Genomic DNA, 15,200 nt, shown 5'->3' on the forward strand with positions numbered 1-15,200 from the left:
AGATCAAGGTGGAGGAATTTCATCCATAGGATCGTGTGTGCTGTGCTGCTGACTGTCAATTTGGTGGCGCTCTGTTAAAATGCGAAATGCAGCGCTACGTAGTCGCATCGTTGGCCAGTCGAGTTTTCACAACATACAGCCAGTCAATTGGTCTGTCAGTCGGACAGCGCAGCTGAGCAGTGGTACATCAGCAGCACCCTTGTTTCTCGCTTACTGTTCCTTATCGTCCCTTCCAGGCGCTCTTCATCCTTCCACTGTACCACCAGCGTCCTAATACCTGCATCTCGCTACTCGCAGCATCATCCAACCGCGATCAGCACATTTCCTATCGGACATGACGCTCTAGGTTATCGCTGCATTGGCCCTCATCAAACACGCGGAGCTGCGGCATCATGCTTCCTCAACTGCGTAGCACGGTAGCTTCGGCGTCCGCTCGTCGCTTTGTCAGTTCCGCATCGCAGAGCTCTCGTTTGCTGACACCGTACAGCTGCAGCGGCACGTCTGCGGCCTTCTCGTCCAGAGCACCGAGTCGACAGGCATCTTTGAACTCTCTAACAAGATTGGCTTTGTCTCTACGTCAGCCCATCACACCCTCGAATGCACGCGCTTTCAATAATGTCGCTAATGCCGTCAAGTCAGCTCGACCTCACCAAACTTCGAAGCATGGACGCATCGTCTCGATAGCTATTGCCGGTCTTGGAACTGCTCTCGCGGCCGATTGGTTCCTGTCGCAAGAACCGCTCCAGACAGAACCCGAGACCTCCGCTGAAGCTCCATCCTCCCCTCAACCCCAACACGAAGGGTTTGCACCTCCTGTAGAAGAGGATGATGACGACCTTCATCGTCGCAACATCATCGTGCGAGCCTTCATCAAGGTTGGCAACGTCATCCACGCCGTCATCATCGAACCATTCGGCACTGGTAGGCGCTTCATCTACCTCTTGATCCTCTTCCTGCCCGTCATCTTCACCGCTCCCATGCTGCTTGTCGGAAGCAGACGAGAGAAGGGCAGAAGACGAGGAAGGAAAGTCCGTAAGGACGAAGAGGGCGATCGCTGGGGTGCCATCTGGTGGTACTCTTTCCTCGTCAAGCAGATGGAGCGCGCCGGTCCCACCTTCATCAAGCTCGCTCAGTGGGCGGGAAGCCGTCAAGATCTCTTCCCCGACGAACTCTGCCAGCGGCTCGGTAGACTCCACTCCAACGGCAAACCGCACTCGTTCCGATATACGAAGCGCGTCATCGAGCGCATCTTCCAACGCCCCTTCGACGAGATCTTCGAAGAGTTTGGACACGAGCCTATGGGCATTGGAGCGGTGGCACAAGTTTACAAAGCGACGCTCAAACACGATCTTCTGCCCCCAGGCTACAAGCGAGCAAAGAAGGAGGCGACCAAAGCCGAGGCCACGCAAAAGCTCTCCAAGACCCTCGCGTTGTCGTACGAAGAGGACGTTGCGCCTCCTCAGATCCCCACCAACAGTGTCGCCATCAAGATCCTTCATCCCCGTGTAGAGAAGACCATCGCCCGCGATATCAGGATCATGCGCTTCTTTGCAAGCCTCATCAACCTCATCCCCGGTGCCGAATGGCTTTCGTTCCCCGAAGAGGTCGACGTGTTTTCCGAAATGATGTTCTCGCAGCTCGATCTACGCAACGAAGCCAACAATCTCAGCCGCTTTGAGGAAAACTTTGCTCGTCGTAGATCCGCCATCTCATTCCCTCGCCCGCTCACGCGGTTCAGCACGAAACAGGTCCTGATCGAAGAGTTCGAAGACGCCTTGCCGCTCAAGCACTTTCTGCAGATGGGAGGTGCCAAGTTCGACCATCGCATCGCCAATCTGGGCCTGGACGCTTTCCTCAACATGCTCTTGATCGACAACTTTACGCATGCGGATCTGCATCCGGGCAACATTATGATCAAGTTCTACAAGCCTTCGACCGAATCTTTGCTTTCGGATCTGTTTGCGAGGATCTTGAGCAAGTTCGACAGCGACTATGCTCCCGGTCATCGCAAGGCACCTGCTACACCGGACGATCAGGTGGACCAGAGCATCGTGGAGAGGTTGCGTCCGTTGAGGCACGATCAGGATGCGTGGCTCGACGAATTGGATCGCTTGGACGCGCAAGGATACCAACCCGAGATCGTTCTGCTGGATGCCGGTCTTACGGTCGAACTGACCCCTCTGAACCGACGAAACTTCTTGGACCTCTTTTCGGCGGTGGCTCAGTTCGACGGTGCGCTAGCGGGACATCTCATGGTGGAACGATGTCGATCGCCCGATCGAGTGGTCGACAAGGAGATGTTTGCCATGAAGATGCAAGATCTCGTGCTCAGCGTCAAGTCCAAAACATTCTCGCTCGCCAAGATCAAGATCTCCGACGTACTCAACAAGGTCCTCATGGCGGTTCGAGATCACCACGTCAAGATGGAAGCTGATTTCGTCAACACGGTGATTTCAATTCTGCTGTTGGAAGGTATCGGAAGACAATTGGATCCCGATATGGATCTGTTCAAGAGCGCACTGCCGATCCTGAGGCATCTGGGCAGAGAGCTGCAGCACCAGGAAGGTGGCGGGATGCACATGCCCAAAAAGGAGGAGATCAGGAAGGCGTTGCCCATGATCAAGGTCTGGTTGTACATGGAAGCGAGAGGCATCCTGAGTGCTTTCACCGATGCAAAGGTGAGCACCGTGGATGCCTTTATGCGCTACGGATGGCATTCGGAATAGAAACCGTGATTTTCGGAAGCAAATTTCTATCACGATGATCGTGTTGGAGCTGGGTCGTGTGTTGTGGTGGAGAGACTCCATGCGCCAAGTGAAGCTCTCTCGATTGTCTGGGCGAGTGTGTTCTTGAGGTGAGCGTCATCTGGAGAGTTGGGCTGCCTGTGTCTTCCGACGAAACACCAATTTTTGGTGCTCGGGATCCGCAATGGATCCAGTTCGACCGTCCAGCCGCTCTCCTGGTGCAACTTGCTGACGTAGGCCAAATACTGTTCGTTTCTGGACAGCGTTTCGCCCGGTTCACCTTTGAGCAGGAGTGGGAAATCGCGAGTGCCGTCGAGATCGTAGTAGCAGCAGGGAAGGTTGATGAAGCCTTGGGCGCGGTGATGGTTCGCCAGGAGGGGTATCCAGGGAGTGAGTTGATCTGCATGGTTTCCGATCAACCAAGCGCCATTCCACTCGTCATCGTCATCGTTGTTGTGGAGGAGGGTGGCGGGGTTGAAGTTCCACTCTCTCAACTTGGCACCATCCGCGGTATATCCAGCCCAACTCTTTCTGGCCCTCATATCCAACCCCACCCCGCGAAACCCTTCCTTCATCAAGATATACGTCAACAGACCATTGCCACACCCTACATCCACAAACTTCACCTTCCCCCTCCAATCTTCCTCACCTCCGTACTGCTGCGTCCATAATCCGATGAGAAAGGCAGCGATTCCCATCTCCTCAAACACGTGCTTGCTCGGATCCGTAGCCTCCTTCCAGTTGCGAATCAGTGCAGATGCATGTTTGGTCTTGAGGGAAAGGTAGAGGTCTTGGTAGAGGGAGCGCGGGATGAGCGTGTCGTGGTGGACGCGTTTGCGGTACGAGTGGAGGTGGCCCCAGGTGTGCATGTGGAGCGTGGTGAGGAGCGACAGGGCGACGCGGGAAAGGCGGTGCATAGGGGGAAAGGTGGCGGCGGAGGGGGAGAAGGGAATGAGCGAGATTGAGAGACGGCCGTAGGTGGGGTCGAGATGAGCGGAGAATGAGGAGGGCGGTGACGGTGGGGCGTGGAAGTGGAATGCTAGTGCGCGGACTTTGGGGTGATAGAAGGGGATGTAGGATTCGTAAGGCGGTGGGTGGCCGATACGTGGTGGTGACGATGCGCATGTCGAAGCATCTTCGGTAATGTTCATCTTTGGATGATCCATATCCCCTATCAAAGGAGTATACACCACCACTGCTTCCACAACTTTCCCCTCATCCTCTTCGTCCTGATGGTCCTCCTGCTTCACCTCCCTCGCTACCCCGCGATACCGGTAAAACAGCGAACAATCCTGCAACATGCTCCAATCCAAATTCGGCCTCCTTGGCAACAACGACCTACGTATCGTCCATTGCTTCTCCCATACTGCTACTCCTTCGGCGAAGTTAGGAAGGCGATCCTTTGCGGTCGTCTCGGAAACGATATCGGCGCGAAGTATGTTGCTCGAATTGCGTTCCGGATGGCGTATGAGACTCTGCATTACGTTTGACCAGCTTTCCAGGGGTGCGTAAGCGGGAGCTGTGATGACAGACGTCCATTGCTCGTCACCTCGCACTTCTTGAGATGTGACCGCGGGTAGGCCGGACAGTTCGAAAGGCAAGAAAGTTGCGTCGCCATCGTCGGTGTCGCACGAAGGCTGGATCCTTGCTTCGGCAGAAGGATAGCTGGGGACGAGTTTCGGTCTCGGCGGTAGCTGTTGGTGCTGCACCGTAGTCCTCCTAGGTCCCCCTTGCTCCTTCTTTGCGCCTTCCGCCCCCTTCGGCTTAGTGCTGCACTCGGCGTTGCTGCTCGACATCACCAAACCCGCTGCCTCCTCGATATCGTGATGATGGTTGAAAGCTCCGCTATTCTTTCTTGCTTCGGCGACTTTTTTTGGCTGCAATTGGACCCTGAAATCTTTCTTCTGAATAGATCGGGAGAAACAAGATCGGGTCACCCTAAAACTTTGTTTCTTGCCTCAACGCATCCTCCACCTTTCTCTCTTCATCATCGACGGTTTTCACTCACTTCTCTCACGGACACCATCACAACCAACACCGTCAAATATCTCATCGAAACGACCACACAATGTTCGGAGGCGCACCACGACAACCCAGCCCACAGGAGACGGCTCAGGCACGACAACAGGCGAGGAACACATTGAGACAGTTTGCCTACTACGCCGCTGGTCTCTGGTCTGGTATGTATAGCTCGGATGCTAATGTGTAAGGGCGTGAAGTGAGGCTGAAGATGGTACTGACATTTTCGCCCTCTTGGTATGTCTGTGCTGCCGTGCGACTATACAGCTCCCGTCGCTTTGTACTACCTCAACGAGATGCTCGGTCGTCACATTGCCTAAATTTCACAAGACGGAAAGATGGAGCAAAGGCAGCTTCGGTAGCGAGATGATCATTGCCGGGATCTCTGGAATGTAGCATGTCCAAACAGCTAATCTCAAAGTTGGCATTCATCTCAACTATGTCTGGAGACCGATCAGCACACGGTCCAGTTCAGTCAACATGTGATCTCGAAGAGTGGACGGATCTATGCTCAGCTTTGCTCAACTGTGGGCGTCCAACAGCTTGTGCGAACACGGACACTCACGCACACTGAAAATGAAACAGAGACAAACCTTGATTGCACATGAAATACACTCGAATCTCTACTCCTCGTCATCTTCCTCCTCCTCCTTCTTGTTGTTCTTACTGTTGATCTCATCAACAAACTTCTTGGCCCTCATCAACACCTTGCCCTGACTCTTGGCATCCCCCTCCCTCTTCTCGTAGTCCAGCCACTTTTTCAACAGACTCTTACCCTTCTTGGCCGTCAACTTTAACGTCATCGCCCTTTCGAACAGGTTCCGCACTTGCGTCTCGTTCCCCTCCAACCTGGATTCCTGATCCAGATACTGCCACCACAGATCCAGGCGCTTCGGGTAGCTATCCACCAGACCCTCAAAGATGGTACGGCCACGTTCGGGATCGCCGAGCTTGAACTCGTTGATGGCAAAGGCGGTGATCGTCGAAGTGTGATCTCGCTTCTCGAGCGCCTGCATGGCTCTGGGCAGCAAAGCTCGTGCAGAATCAGGTTGGTCGGTTCGAAGGTAGAACCGCGCGTATTCGATCCAGAACTCGGGCAGGACGGAATACTTTGCCTTGGCCTTGACGAACAATTCCTCCGCCTCTTCAGTCTTCGAACTCTTCTCCAGGATGTTGATCATCTTGAGGTACATCGTGAACCCATCGTTGGCTTGGATTGCCTCGCGGAAGGTCGATTCGAGCGTCTCTTCGGATCCATACGTGTTCTCGAGGTTGAGCAGGGCGATCCAGACGTTCATGCGTTCTTGCTCTTCGCGGTAGTTGATGACTTTGAGCGCACGACGGGCGATGGAACGCGCGCGATCGACGTCCGAGAGTTGCAGAGAGAACGACATGAATTGGATCCAGAGGAACGACGAGTTGGGCGAGCTGAGCAGCAGGCGTTCGAAATCCGTGGCGGAGGAGGGAGCTTTGGTGGCCAGGTCGGCGGTGAGATCGTCCTCGAGGGCATTGCGGGATTGCGCTTTGAGTTTCGACTTGGACTTGCGCAGCGCAGCTTTCTTGGCAGCAGCAGCGGAGGAGTCCGAGTCAGAGTCCGAATCGGAATCAGACGACGAGAGGCCGTTGTCCGACTCTTCGTCGTCGTCGTTGGCACCGGCCGACCAGGAGAAGCCGCCGGAAAGAGCAAGAGAGGGCACGGCCGATCGCTTGGGAGCAGAAGTGTCGTCTTCGGACTCGCTGTCCTCGTCCATCTCGACGAAATCACCTTCCTCGTCATCAGAGTCGCCGCTCTCCTCGTCATCATCTTCGTCATCGTCAGAACCAACTTCGGCCTCGTCAGCCTCCATCTCTTCGTCTTCCTCCTCATCACTGCTATCCTCGAAATCAGCAGCATCAAAGTAAGACGGCTTCAACCCGAAGCTGATCTTCCTCTTCTCCTCGTTGATCCTCAACACGATCGCCCTCACCTTGTCTCCCACCCGGAACGCCTTCAAAGCCTCGTCCGCCTTGCCATCACTGAGCTCGTTCATATGCGCCAGACCCGAAACGTTCGTTCCCTCGATCTGGACAAACACGCCAAAGTCGATGACGTTCTTGACGAAACCCTTCACCTTGTCGCCCACCTTGAAGTCGGTCAGTCGCTTTGCGCGTTTCTTGTCCGCGTCTGCATGTCGTTCCTCCAGACGCTCGGCGCGCGGCTTGATGGAGCCGGGGGTGGATTTGAGCGACATCTCGATCTCGTTGTTGGAGGGATTGGTGTCCATGATGGTGCCGGAGACGACTTGACCGACGGTGAAGCGGGTCTTCCAGTCGCGAACGAATTCGTCGAACAGCTCGCGTACTTGGACGCGCGCGTCCAGCTTGCGCCCGATGGTGACGAATAGACCGACGTTGGTGATGGCTTTGACAAAACCGCGCACCTTTTGGCCCTTGGCGAGGTCGGCGATCGAGGTGATCTCGGGGTCGGTGACTTCGGCGGAGGCGGAAGGGTTGACGCGGGAGGGACGCGTCGAGATGACGGCATTCTTGCCGTTCGACTTGAGCGATACGATGTAGCACTGAAGCGTTTGACCGGGGCTGGGGAGCGCGACGTTGCTGGAAAAGCCGTCGGCCAGATCCGTCATGTGAAGGGTAGCACGAGTGGCGGTGCCGAGAGCGACGATGCAGTCCAGATACTTGTCGTTCTTCTGGATGACGCGACCTTGAACCACATTGCCCTGCTTGACCTGGCCTGAAACGAGCCCATTCGTACCGTCGTCCGCGTTCTTGCTGGAGCGCACCTTGTCAGCGACGATGACGATACCCTTGGCCGGGTTCTTGACCGAAACAACAAGATCGTCGATCTCCTGATCCTCCTCAAGACTTTCGAGCAGCTCCTCCGCCGTCGAACCGCGCATCGAAGCCAGCACCGATAGCGACAGCAACGCGCGAACGCCCGATGGCACCAGCGTCAACACCACCACCTCTTTGTGCACCGCAGCCACCTTACCCGTCACCTTTTCTCCCACATCGACCGCATCCACATTGAGCTTGGCCAGATACTCCGGCGAGGCCTGCTTGATGCTACCGACGAGCTTTTGGTTCTCGTAGTCGACCTCGGTGATCCTCATCTTGATGACCTTTCCTTCGGCGAAGCCGCTCTTGACGTCGTTGAAGTCATCCTCGCTCACCTCTCTTCCCGGAATCAGCGCCTTGAGACCGCCAAAGAGGCTGACGACGAGTGAGTTGGTCTGCACGCGGAAGACGGTCGCATTGGTGACGACACCGACGCGAGCGTCCTGCATGGATGCGACGATGGGCAGATCCGACTTGACGAGCGACTTTTTGAGCGTGAGCACGATCCTGTTGCGGTTCGGGTCAACGTCAATGACACGTGCCCTGACCTGAAGTCCGGGCTTGAAGCGTTTCTCGGGCTGCGTGAGCTTGACATCGGCAAAGTGGTTGGAAAAGACGACACCGTCGACGTGGCCTTGCAATTGCAGGAAGATGGCGTTGGGAAGACCGAGCTTGATGATGTTGGCAGTGACGACTTCACCAACTTCGACCTCGGAGACGCGCATGAACTTGCGCTCCAGGACAGAGGCCTTGAGCGAGAGCTGCAAGGTGCGGTCGGTGGGGGAGTGGCCGACGACACGTGCCTTGTGCACCGTCTCCTTGGCAAAAGGACCGGAAGAGGGAGGTAGCGAGACGACGTGGTCGTCCGAGACCTGCGAGATGTGCACAAAGCCGCGCAGATCCGTCTCGTGAATCGAGACGATGAGACCCCAATCGTTGATGGTTTGCACCACGGTCACCTCGAGGGTTGCGCCGATGGGGTAGGCGTGCTGCAGCAACTGCTCGTCTTTTGCCACGGGCGCTTTGAGAGCGAGCACCTGAGGCGCCAACGAAAGACCAAACTTGCGCTCGTGGTCCGGGTTGTCGCCCTGCAAGGCAGTAGAAGGCGGGCTGAGCAAGTCCCACAGTACACGAGCGACGTGCTTGGAGCCCTCCTTGTAAACATCAGGGATGTCCTTGCCCTCTGGCAACTCTGGAAGGTGGAATCGGTCGATGGTGGCATCAAACATGCCAAACAGGTTGACGTTGAGACCGGTAGGCAGCGCAGCGGTGATGAGCACCTTGGTGAGCGTGCCGGGGAGGATGGCAGTGATACTGGGGGCGTGTTTGATGGGGCTCGTCGACACGGTCTTTGGGTCGAGCGTAGCCTCGAAGCTGCGCTTGTTGTCGGGGACTTTGGTGATCTTGGCAAAGACGACGCTACCGACTTGAAGCGACTTGCCGTTCTTGCCTGCGTGGAAGCTGTCGGGGAGCTTAGCTGCATCGGTGAAGGGGACGAAGCCGCTGAACTCGGAAACACCGCTGTCGAGCATGTAGCCGTGGTCTTCGACGCTCGAGATGGTGGCAGAGAGGGTGGCGCCCACGTCGAGATCCGAAACCGACACACCAGTGTTGACGAGGTGAGGGGCGAGCGAGAGCTCGACGCGACGAGACTCTTTCTCGTACTCGCCTCCTTCGCGGCTGGGTCGACCTTTTGCGACGTCGCCAGAACGAACCTGAAGGACGCTGGCAACGAGCCATTGTCCGACGTGGAAAAGGTCGCGAAGCTCAGGCACTTTCTTTGCATCGTTCTTTGCTCGCTTGCTCGAGGTGCCGTTCGTCTGTGCTTCGTCGTCGTCGTCATCGCTGTCGCTATCCTCGTCCATGCTCTCGTCTTCATCGTCGTCCTCGGCGCTTGCATCGGCAGCAGCCTGGAGACGACGCGTGAATTGCGGACTGATCTGTGTGACTGGGATGTGGCCGAGCATCTGGTTGGGCAAGGAGACGACGACGGCGAGCGGGTGGATGGCGAGAACGGAACACAGAAGCCTGGAGCCAGGGATGAGACGCTTGTAGTTGATGTGCTCGATCCGGTTGTGATCCCTCTTCTCGGCGTGGGTTGTGGAGGTTGCTGCAGCAGCGGTAGGCGCACGTTTCTTTTTGGCATCATTGCGCTTCTCCCGATTGAGCTTCTGCTTGTTCTTGTTGCGCTTGGCGATGGCCTGTTCGTCCTTTGCATCTTTGAAGAGGAGCTCGTTGGCGGCCGACTCGGAGCGAGCCTCGCGCTTCGCCTCTCTGAACTCGAGCGGCGTCAATCCAGAGCTTCCGCCACGAGGGAAGTCGACCTCCTGTGCCGAGAGGAGGGAGGTGGAAGGCGCCGAGGTGGAAGGCAAGGAAGTGCTTTTGGTCTTTTTGGTAGTGCTGGATTTCGAGGAGCCAGCAGCCGAGGAAGCAGCCGCATCCTCTGCTGGCCTAGATCTCTTGACACCAGGCATTATGATACGATCCTGAATGCTGGTATGGCCCTGGGATGGTGTATGTCGAAGGTCGAGAGCAAGTGGTGGCAGGCGAGGACATCAAGAACGAGCCTTCGAGGGTCTTGAGCTCCAACGAAGAAAATGTCGCACAAAACGAAATTTTTGGTGAAACGCACCACGGCAAAAGCTCAAGAAGAAGGAAAAATCCTCAAAAAATCAAAGCACAACGTCGGGAAACGGACCAAGCCCAGAGCGAGCTTTTTTCTTGCTCTCGAACCATTGAATGTATCGACGTAACACTGCCGGGAAAATACAGATTTGGCAGTCCATTGCGTCTCGTCCTCGATGATGAGCTCTAGACGGCCATCGGAACATCACAAGTCCGATCGGAGGAAACGATGACGACAATACCGATGGGCATAGAAGCTGCACACAGAAGCTATCTGTATTTGTCTGTGATGCCAGCTGCTAGGACAGTGTCAACAGAACGAGCGTGATCTCCCCCCACGCTCATCCCGAACACGCTTCTTCTCGAACCCGGCGGCCGAGTTCGCTCACGCCAAGCTGGACAGGAAGCTCGGAAGCAAGACGGCCGTGCTTGATAGCGTCAAATCGCTACCTGACCGCGTGGAACCGTCGACAGAGGATGTACCTTGCATATGGATGACTAGATCTGACGACAAGGCCAATCAGAAGCGGAATGCCAATCTCGAGGAAATTAGCCGATTGGAAGCCGGCAAGACAGCCGAAGGCGATTTACCACACGATAAAGCTCGGATTTGTGAACGCCGTAACTCAATTCACTCGATCCACCCTTGCTGATGCATTAGCGCCCACCGTCACCCCACTTACTAGCCGCTCCGTCTTGCTACATTGAGGCTACTCTGGCGAGCCCATCATCACTCCACTTCCGAATCATATCGAGCGCTAGGTGCGCAAGAAGGCGAACGACATGGCGACGTCAAATCTCAACCCCGACGAGCGGTCTTCGCTCTTGTCGCAGAATCAAGGTTCGCAACGGACGGGTTATCAATCTACTCCGAACCACTCAGGAACGAACGGGGAAGACTCGGTAGCATCTTCCACAACAACAGAAAATGAAGCGGACGACCATGTCAAGGTCATGCCACCCATGCGCAAGCTCGCGCCGCTCCTCACCGCCGTCTGGGTGCCCGTCTTTGTCGCCAGCATGGACGGAACCGTCACTGCCACCCTCATCTCAAGCATCAGCAGCTCATTCAACGCCTCCGAACAGGCTCAATGGCTTGGCTCCGCATACCTTCTCTCGGTCGCCTGCTTCACCCCACTCTACGGTCGTTTGGCCGACATCGTAGGACGACGCAACTGCATGTTCATCGCGCTTACATTTTTCACCGTCGGCACCTTGCTCTGCGGCACAGCCACTTCGATGAACATGCTCATCTTTGCTCGTGCGCTTGCCGGTGTCGGCGGCGGTGGTCTGACGACAAACACGAGCATCATCTTGTCGGACGTGGTACCGCTCAAGAACCGTGGTCTCTTGCAAGGTCTGACCAACATCATTTTCGGATTAGGATCCGGTCTCGGTGGGCCTATCGGCGGGTGGATGAACGATACCATCGGATGGCGACGTGCCTTTCTGCTTCAGGTCCCGCTGCTGCTTGCCGACTACGTGCTAGCGTTCGCGTTCGTCAGAGTCAAGACGCCCAACAGGTTGGTTCAGCAGTCGACGTCGGACAAGCTCAAATCGATCGACTTCGCAGGCGCCTTTTCGCTCGTTCTTGGTCTCTCCAGCACGCTCATTTCGCTCAGCCTGATGAGCGCCAACGATGTGCCCTTCTCCAGCCCGACTGTGTGGGGTGGATTCGTATTTGGATTCGTCAGCATCTGCTTCTTCTTCTACGCCGAAGCCAAGATCGCGCGTACACCTATCCTGCCGCTCAGGCTCATCACGCAACGCTCGGGAGCTGCCGTGGCCTTTGCCAACTTCTGCCTTTCGGTCGTCTCGTTCGGCACGCTCTACCATTTTCCGCTCTACTTTCAAGCGGTGAAGCTCGAAACTCCTTCGATGGCAGGTCTGCATCTCATTCCCAACAGTATCGCGCTCAGCATCGGTTCCGTGTTGGCCGGGGTGGTGATGCGAAGTTCGGGTCGGTATTACAAGTACAACCTAATCAACTCGATGATCATCACGGTCTCGATCGTTTGCGTGACGCTGTTCACGAGATCCAGCTCGGAAGCGTTCACGTATGCTGCCATCGTGCCGCACGGGTTCGGTACGGCGGGTGTGTTGACGTGTACGCTGATCGCGCTCATCAACTCGGTCCCACGATCCGACGTCGCGGTTGCTACCAGCATGTCGTACATGGCACGCAACACCGGTCAGATCCTCGGTGTTTCCGGTGGAGGCACCCTCTTCCAGGCTCTTCTCAAGCGACAGCTGCGACAGAGGATCACGGGCAAAGGTGCGGACAAGATCATCTCGGAGATTCGTCACAAGAGCTCCATCGTACCGGACTTGCCCAAAGAGCTGCAGGAGGCGGCCATCGAATCGTACGCTTTTGCGCTCAGGTGGGTCTTCATTGGCATCGCAGTGGTCAGTGTTGGTACGGTGGTGGGCAGTGCGTTCATCGAGGACAAGGAGTTGCCATCGTATGAGAATGCCAAACCGACGGACGAGGAAGAGGAGCAGGCGGAAGGGGGAAATCGCGAGTAGCAAGCCAATGTGTTGCATGGACGTGGAGTGTTTGTCCAGGTTGATACTCAGCACTCTGGAACGCCATTCATCGCGAATATGAAGTTTCCTAATGAGCTGTGCAGCGTTTGTCGTGAAGTGTCGGTGATGTGATTCTCAGGCGTTGATTGCGAGGAGCTTGACTGCTCGCTCCACTTTACGCGCACGCGACCGAGAAGACGCCAATTCTCGGCGTGGGCCAAAGTGTTGGTTTCGGATGTTGATGCAAATTCAAAGTGTCGGCGTCACCATCCTGTCAACCTCGATCATCGTTCCAATCGTCGCCCGTGTCACTTGGTTCCACACTCAGTCGATTTGAGGCAGCGGCTATCCCTCAAAATGGAGCGAGATGCAGTGGCAAGCACGAGTCGTGGCGCGACCGTCACTTCACCAACCCCGAGCAGCAAACGTAGACGATCTCGACGCATCTACGACATCGAAGGTAAGCTTACCTGCTTCGCTCGTCACCACCGAGCCTTGAGCACGTACACTCACGTTCCCTTCCTATCCGCTGTGACTCTCCAGACCGAACCACAAAGACCGACGTAGGCTCATCACCCGGCACCCACTGGACCCTGTCCTCGTACAAACCCGGCTCTGGCGTGTCCGAACTGCGCTCCGCCGATCTCACCAAACTCTGGCAGTCGGACGGCAACCAACCTCACCTCATCAACATTCAATTCGCACGCCGAACGTGCGTCACCCACCTATCGATCTTCCTCGACGTCAAGCAGGACGACTCGTACACGCCCACGCGGATCGCTGTCAAGGCAGGGACCAACTACCACGACCTGACGTTGGTACGGCAGAGGACGTTCGACGCACCGCAGGGGTGGAAGCATTTCAACATGACACCGGGTAGCGTGGATGCCGTGACGGTGGAGGAGGAAGAGGATGGAGTGGAGGGCGAGGAGGAGGATCTGACGGAGGCGGGGGGAGACGGTGCTAAGGCTGGAGGAGGCCCCGGAGATGAGGGTGATGATGATGATGATGACGAGGAAGGCGAGTCGGAAGGGATCAAAGTTTGGTTGATCCAGATATGCATCCTGGCAAATCACCTGAATGGTAAGGATACGCATATCAGGAGATTGGTTGTCTTCGGACCGAAGCAATCCCACGCCATCAGCTCGCATGGAACGAAAAGAGGAGCTACAAACGGCCTGGCGCATTCGACGATACCACCGCCATTACGACCTCAGAACGGACAAGCGTCATATGGTCGCGCTCAGAATGTCACACTAGCTCAGCTGCTGTCTTTGCAGAGCGCTGCAAGCACAGAGGATCGAAACGACGAAGTGGACGACGACGACGACAGTGCAGCTGGTGCCGGATTGCGCAGATCTGGACTCAACTTGTTCGGCAACATTCGGTAGTGACTAGTCAATCAATCAATCCGCCATTCACGTCGTCGACTGAATGCGATTGTGTAAGTTTGTGTTGATACAGTGTATAGGATTCGATCTCAGACCGAGACGGTGTGTAGCGAATGCAATGGTCGATCAGATTTTGAGTAGAGTGGTGAGTGTCTGTGCACTGCGGCACAGTGTGCCATTTTCGATTCTAGCTTCGTCCGCCCCCTCTAGAGACCGGCCTCAGCCACAGTTCCAGCAGCACGTTCATTCCCTACCCTCCTGACGTAGGTGGAGGAGACGATGTTGAAAGCTTCAAAGTACCTCTCCATGCATCTTGTGAGGCAGGTCTGTTCCTTTCCGGACAAACTCGCGCCGGGAGCAGGGATGCACTTGAGGTAGCATTTCTCGGTGGCTTTGGTGATGAGCTGTTGCGCGTTGGCCATGGCGAGTTCGGAAGAGCTGGGGGGATCATCGCAAAAAGAAGTGGCAAGGGATCAGGTCTCCGTCGGGGAACGGTAAATGGTGCGAGTGATTGGGAATGAAACTTACACTTGCTGCTTGATTGCTTCCTTGCGCTCAGCCGAGGTGGCGCCACCAGCAGCGCCGGGCTTGCCTGTTAGTGAGCTGAGATCCATGATTGTGTGATAGAGTGTGTGATGCAGAACGTGAGGGATCTGCTCCTTAATGTACTTCGTTGAAGAGGATGAAGAGGTGGTTGAACGACCAAGACCTTCTCAATCGCAACTTTCTTTGCAGGTTCAGCGATTATGTAATCCTTATTTGTCCGCCAGACATGTCATCCTCCACCTTGTCGACGCAAAAGCAAAATTAATTTTCCGAAGAGAGCGAAGGAATGTCAACGTGCTCGTTGATTGCCGCGGAGAGAAAACAACAAGAAAAGCTGCTTGGCAATCACGGCAATGGAATGGTGACAGGAGGGTCCGGATCCAGCCGAACGTGTTTGATCCGCAGATCAATGATCGTCTTATCGAAACACCACCATCCTTCTTCGGCATCGTCGGCGCGACACTCCTTGGACGGCTTCGTAGCTGGCACCCGGCCCTTGGCTGACAGCCCAGAT

The 15,200-nt window shown here is 55.8% G+C and overlaps 7 protein-coding genes across 7 annotated transcripts; 4 read left to right on the forward strand and 3 right to left on the reverse strand.

Moving 5' to 3' along the window:
- Nucleotides 1–392: 392 nt before the first annotated feature.
- On the forward strand, nt 393–2,726 carry PHSY_007032 (potential mitochondrial chaperonin; the record flags this gene model as incomplete). The annotated part of the gene is made up of 1 exon (XM_012337628.1): nt 393–2,726. One exon carries the CDS (start codon nt 393–395, stop codon nt 2,724–2,726), a length of 2,334 nt encoding a protein of 777 aa, XP_012193018.1.
- A 29-nt stretch (nt 2,727–2,755) lies between these two features.
- Nucleotides 2,756–4,540, reverse strand: PHSY_007033 (hypothetical protein; the record flags this gene model as incomplete). Its single annotated transcript, XM_012337629.1, has 1 exon — nt 2,756–4,540. One exon carries the CDS (start codon nt 4,538–4,540, stop codon nt 2,756–2,758), a length of 1,785 nt encoding a protein of 594 aa, XP_012193019.1.
- An 846-nt stretch (nt 4,541–5,386) lies between these two features.
- On the reverse strand, nt 5,387–10,072 carry PHSY_007034 (U3 snoRNP-associated protein Rrp5; the record flags this gene model as incomplete). The annotated part of the gene is made up of 1 exon (XM_012337630.1): nt 5,387–10,072. The coding sequence occupies one exon, from the start codon at nt 10,070–10,072 to the stop codon at nt 5,387–5,389; it is 4,686 nt and encodes a 1,561-aa protein (XP_012193020.1).
- A 934-nt stretch (nt 10,073–11,006) lies between these two features.
- PHSY_007035 (major facilitator super) lies at nt 11,007–12,749 on the forward strand (the record flags this gene model as incomplete). The annotated part of the gene is made up of 1 exon (XM_012337631.1): nt 11,007–12,749. One exon carries the CDS (start codon nt 11,007–11,009, stop codon nt 12,747–12,749), a length of 1,743 nt encoding a protein of 580 aa, XP_012193021.1.
- Nucleotides 12,750–13,106: 357 nt separating this feature from the next.
- Nucleotides 13,107–14,140, forward strand: PHSY_007036 (potential anaphase-promoting complex processivity factor; the record flags this gene model as incomplete). Its single annotated transcript, XM_012337632.1, has 2 exons — nt 13,107–13,209; nt 13,293–14,140. The coding sequence occupies 2 exons, from the start codon at nt 13,107–13,109 to the stop codon at nt 14,138–14,140; spliced, it is 951 nt and encodes a 316-aa protein (XP_012193022.1).
- A 206-nt stretch (nt 14,141–14,346) lies between these two features.
- On the reverse strand, nt 14,347–14,562 carry PHSY_007037 (hypothetical protein; the record flags this gene model as incomplete). Its single annotated transcript, XM_012337633.1, has 1 exon — nt 14,347–14,562. The coding sequence occupies one exon, from the start codon at nt 14,560–14,562 to the stop codon at nt 14,347–14,349; it is 216 nt and encodes a 71-aa protein (XP_012193023.1).
- A 241-nt stretch (nt 14,563–14,803) lies between these two features.
- On the forward strand, nt 14,804–15,190 carry PHSY_007038 (homoserine O-acetyltransferase; the record flags this gene model as incomplete). The annotated part of the gene is made up of 1 exon (XM_012337634.1): nt 14,804–15,190. The coding sequence occupies one exon, from the start codon at nt 14,804–14,806 to the stop codon at nt 15,188–15,190; it is 387 nt and encodes a 128-aa protein (XP_012193024.1).
- Between the last annotated feature and the right edge of the window lie 10 nt (nt 15,191–15,200).

This window comes from Pseudozyma hubeiensis (genome assembly GCF_000403515.1).
Source record: "Pseudozyma hubeiensis SY62 DNA, scaffold: PHS68, whole genome shotgun sequence".
In the NCBI taxonomy this organism is placed as follows: domain Eukaryota; kingdom Fungi; phylum Basidiomycota; class Ustilaginomycetes; order Ustilaginales; family Ustilaginaceae; genus Pseudozyma; species Pseudozyma hubeiensis.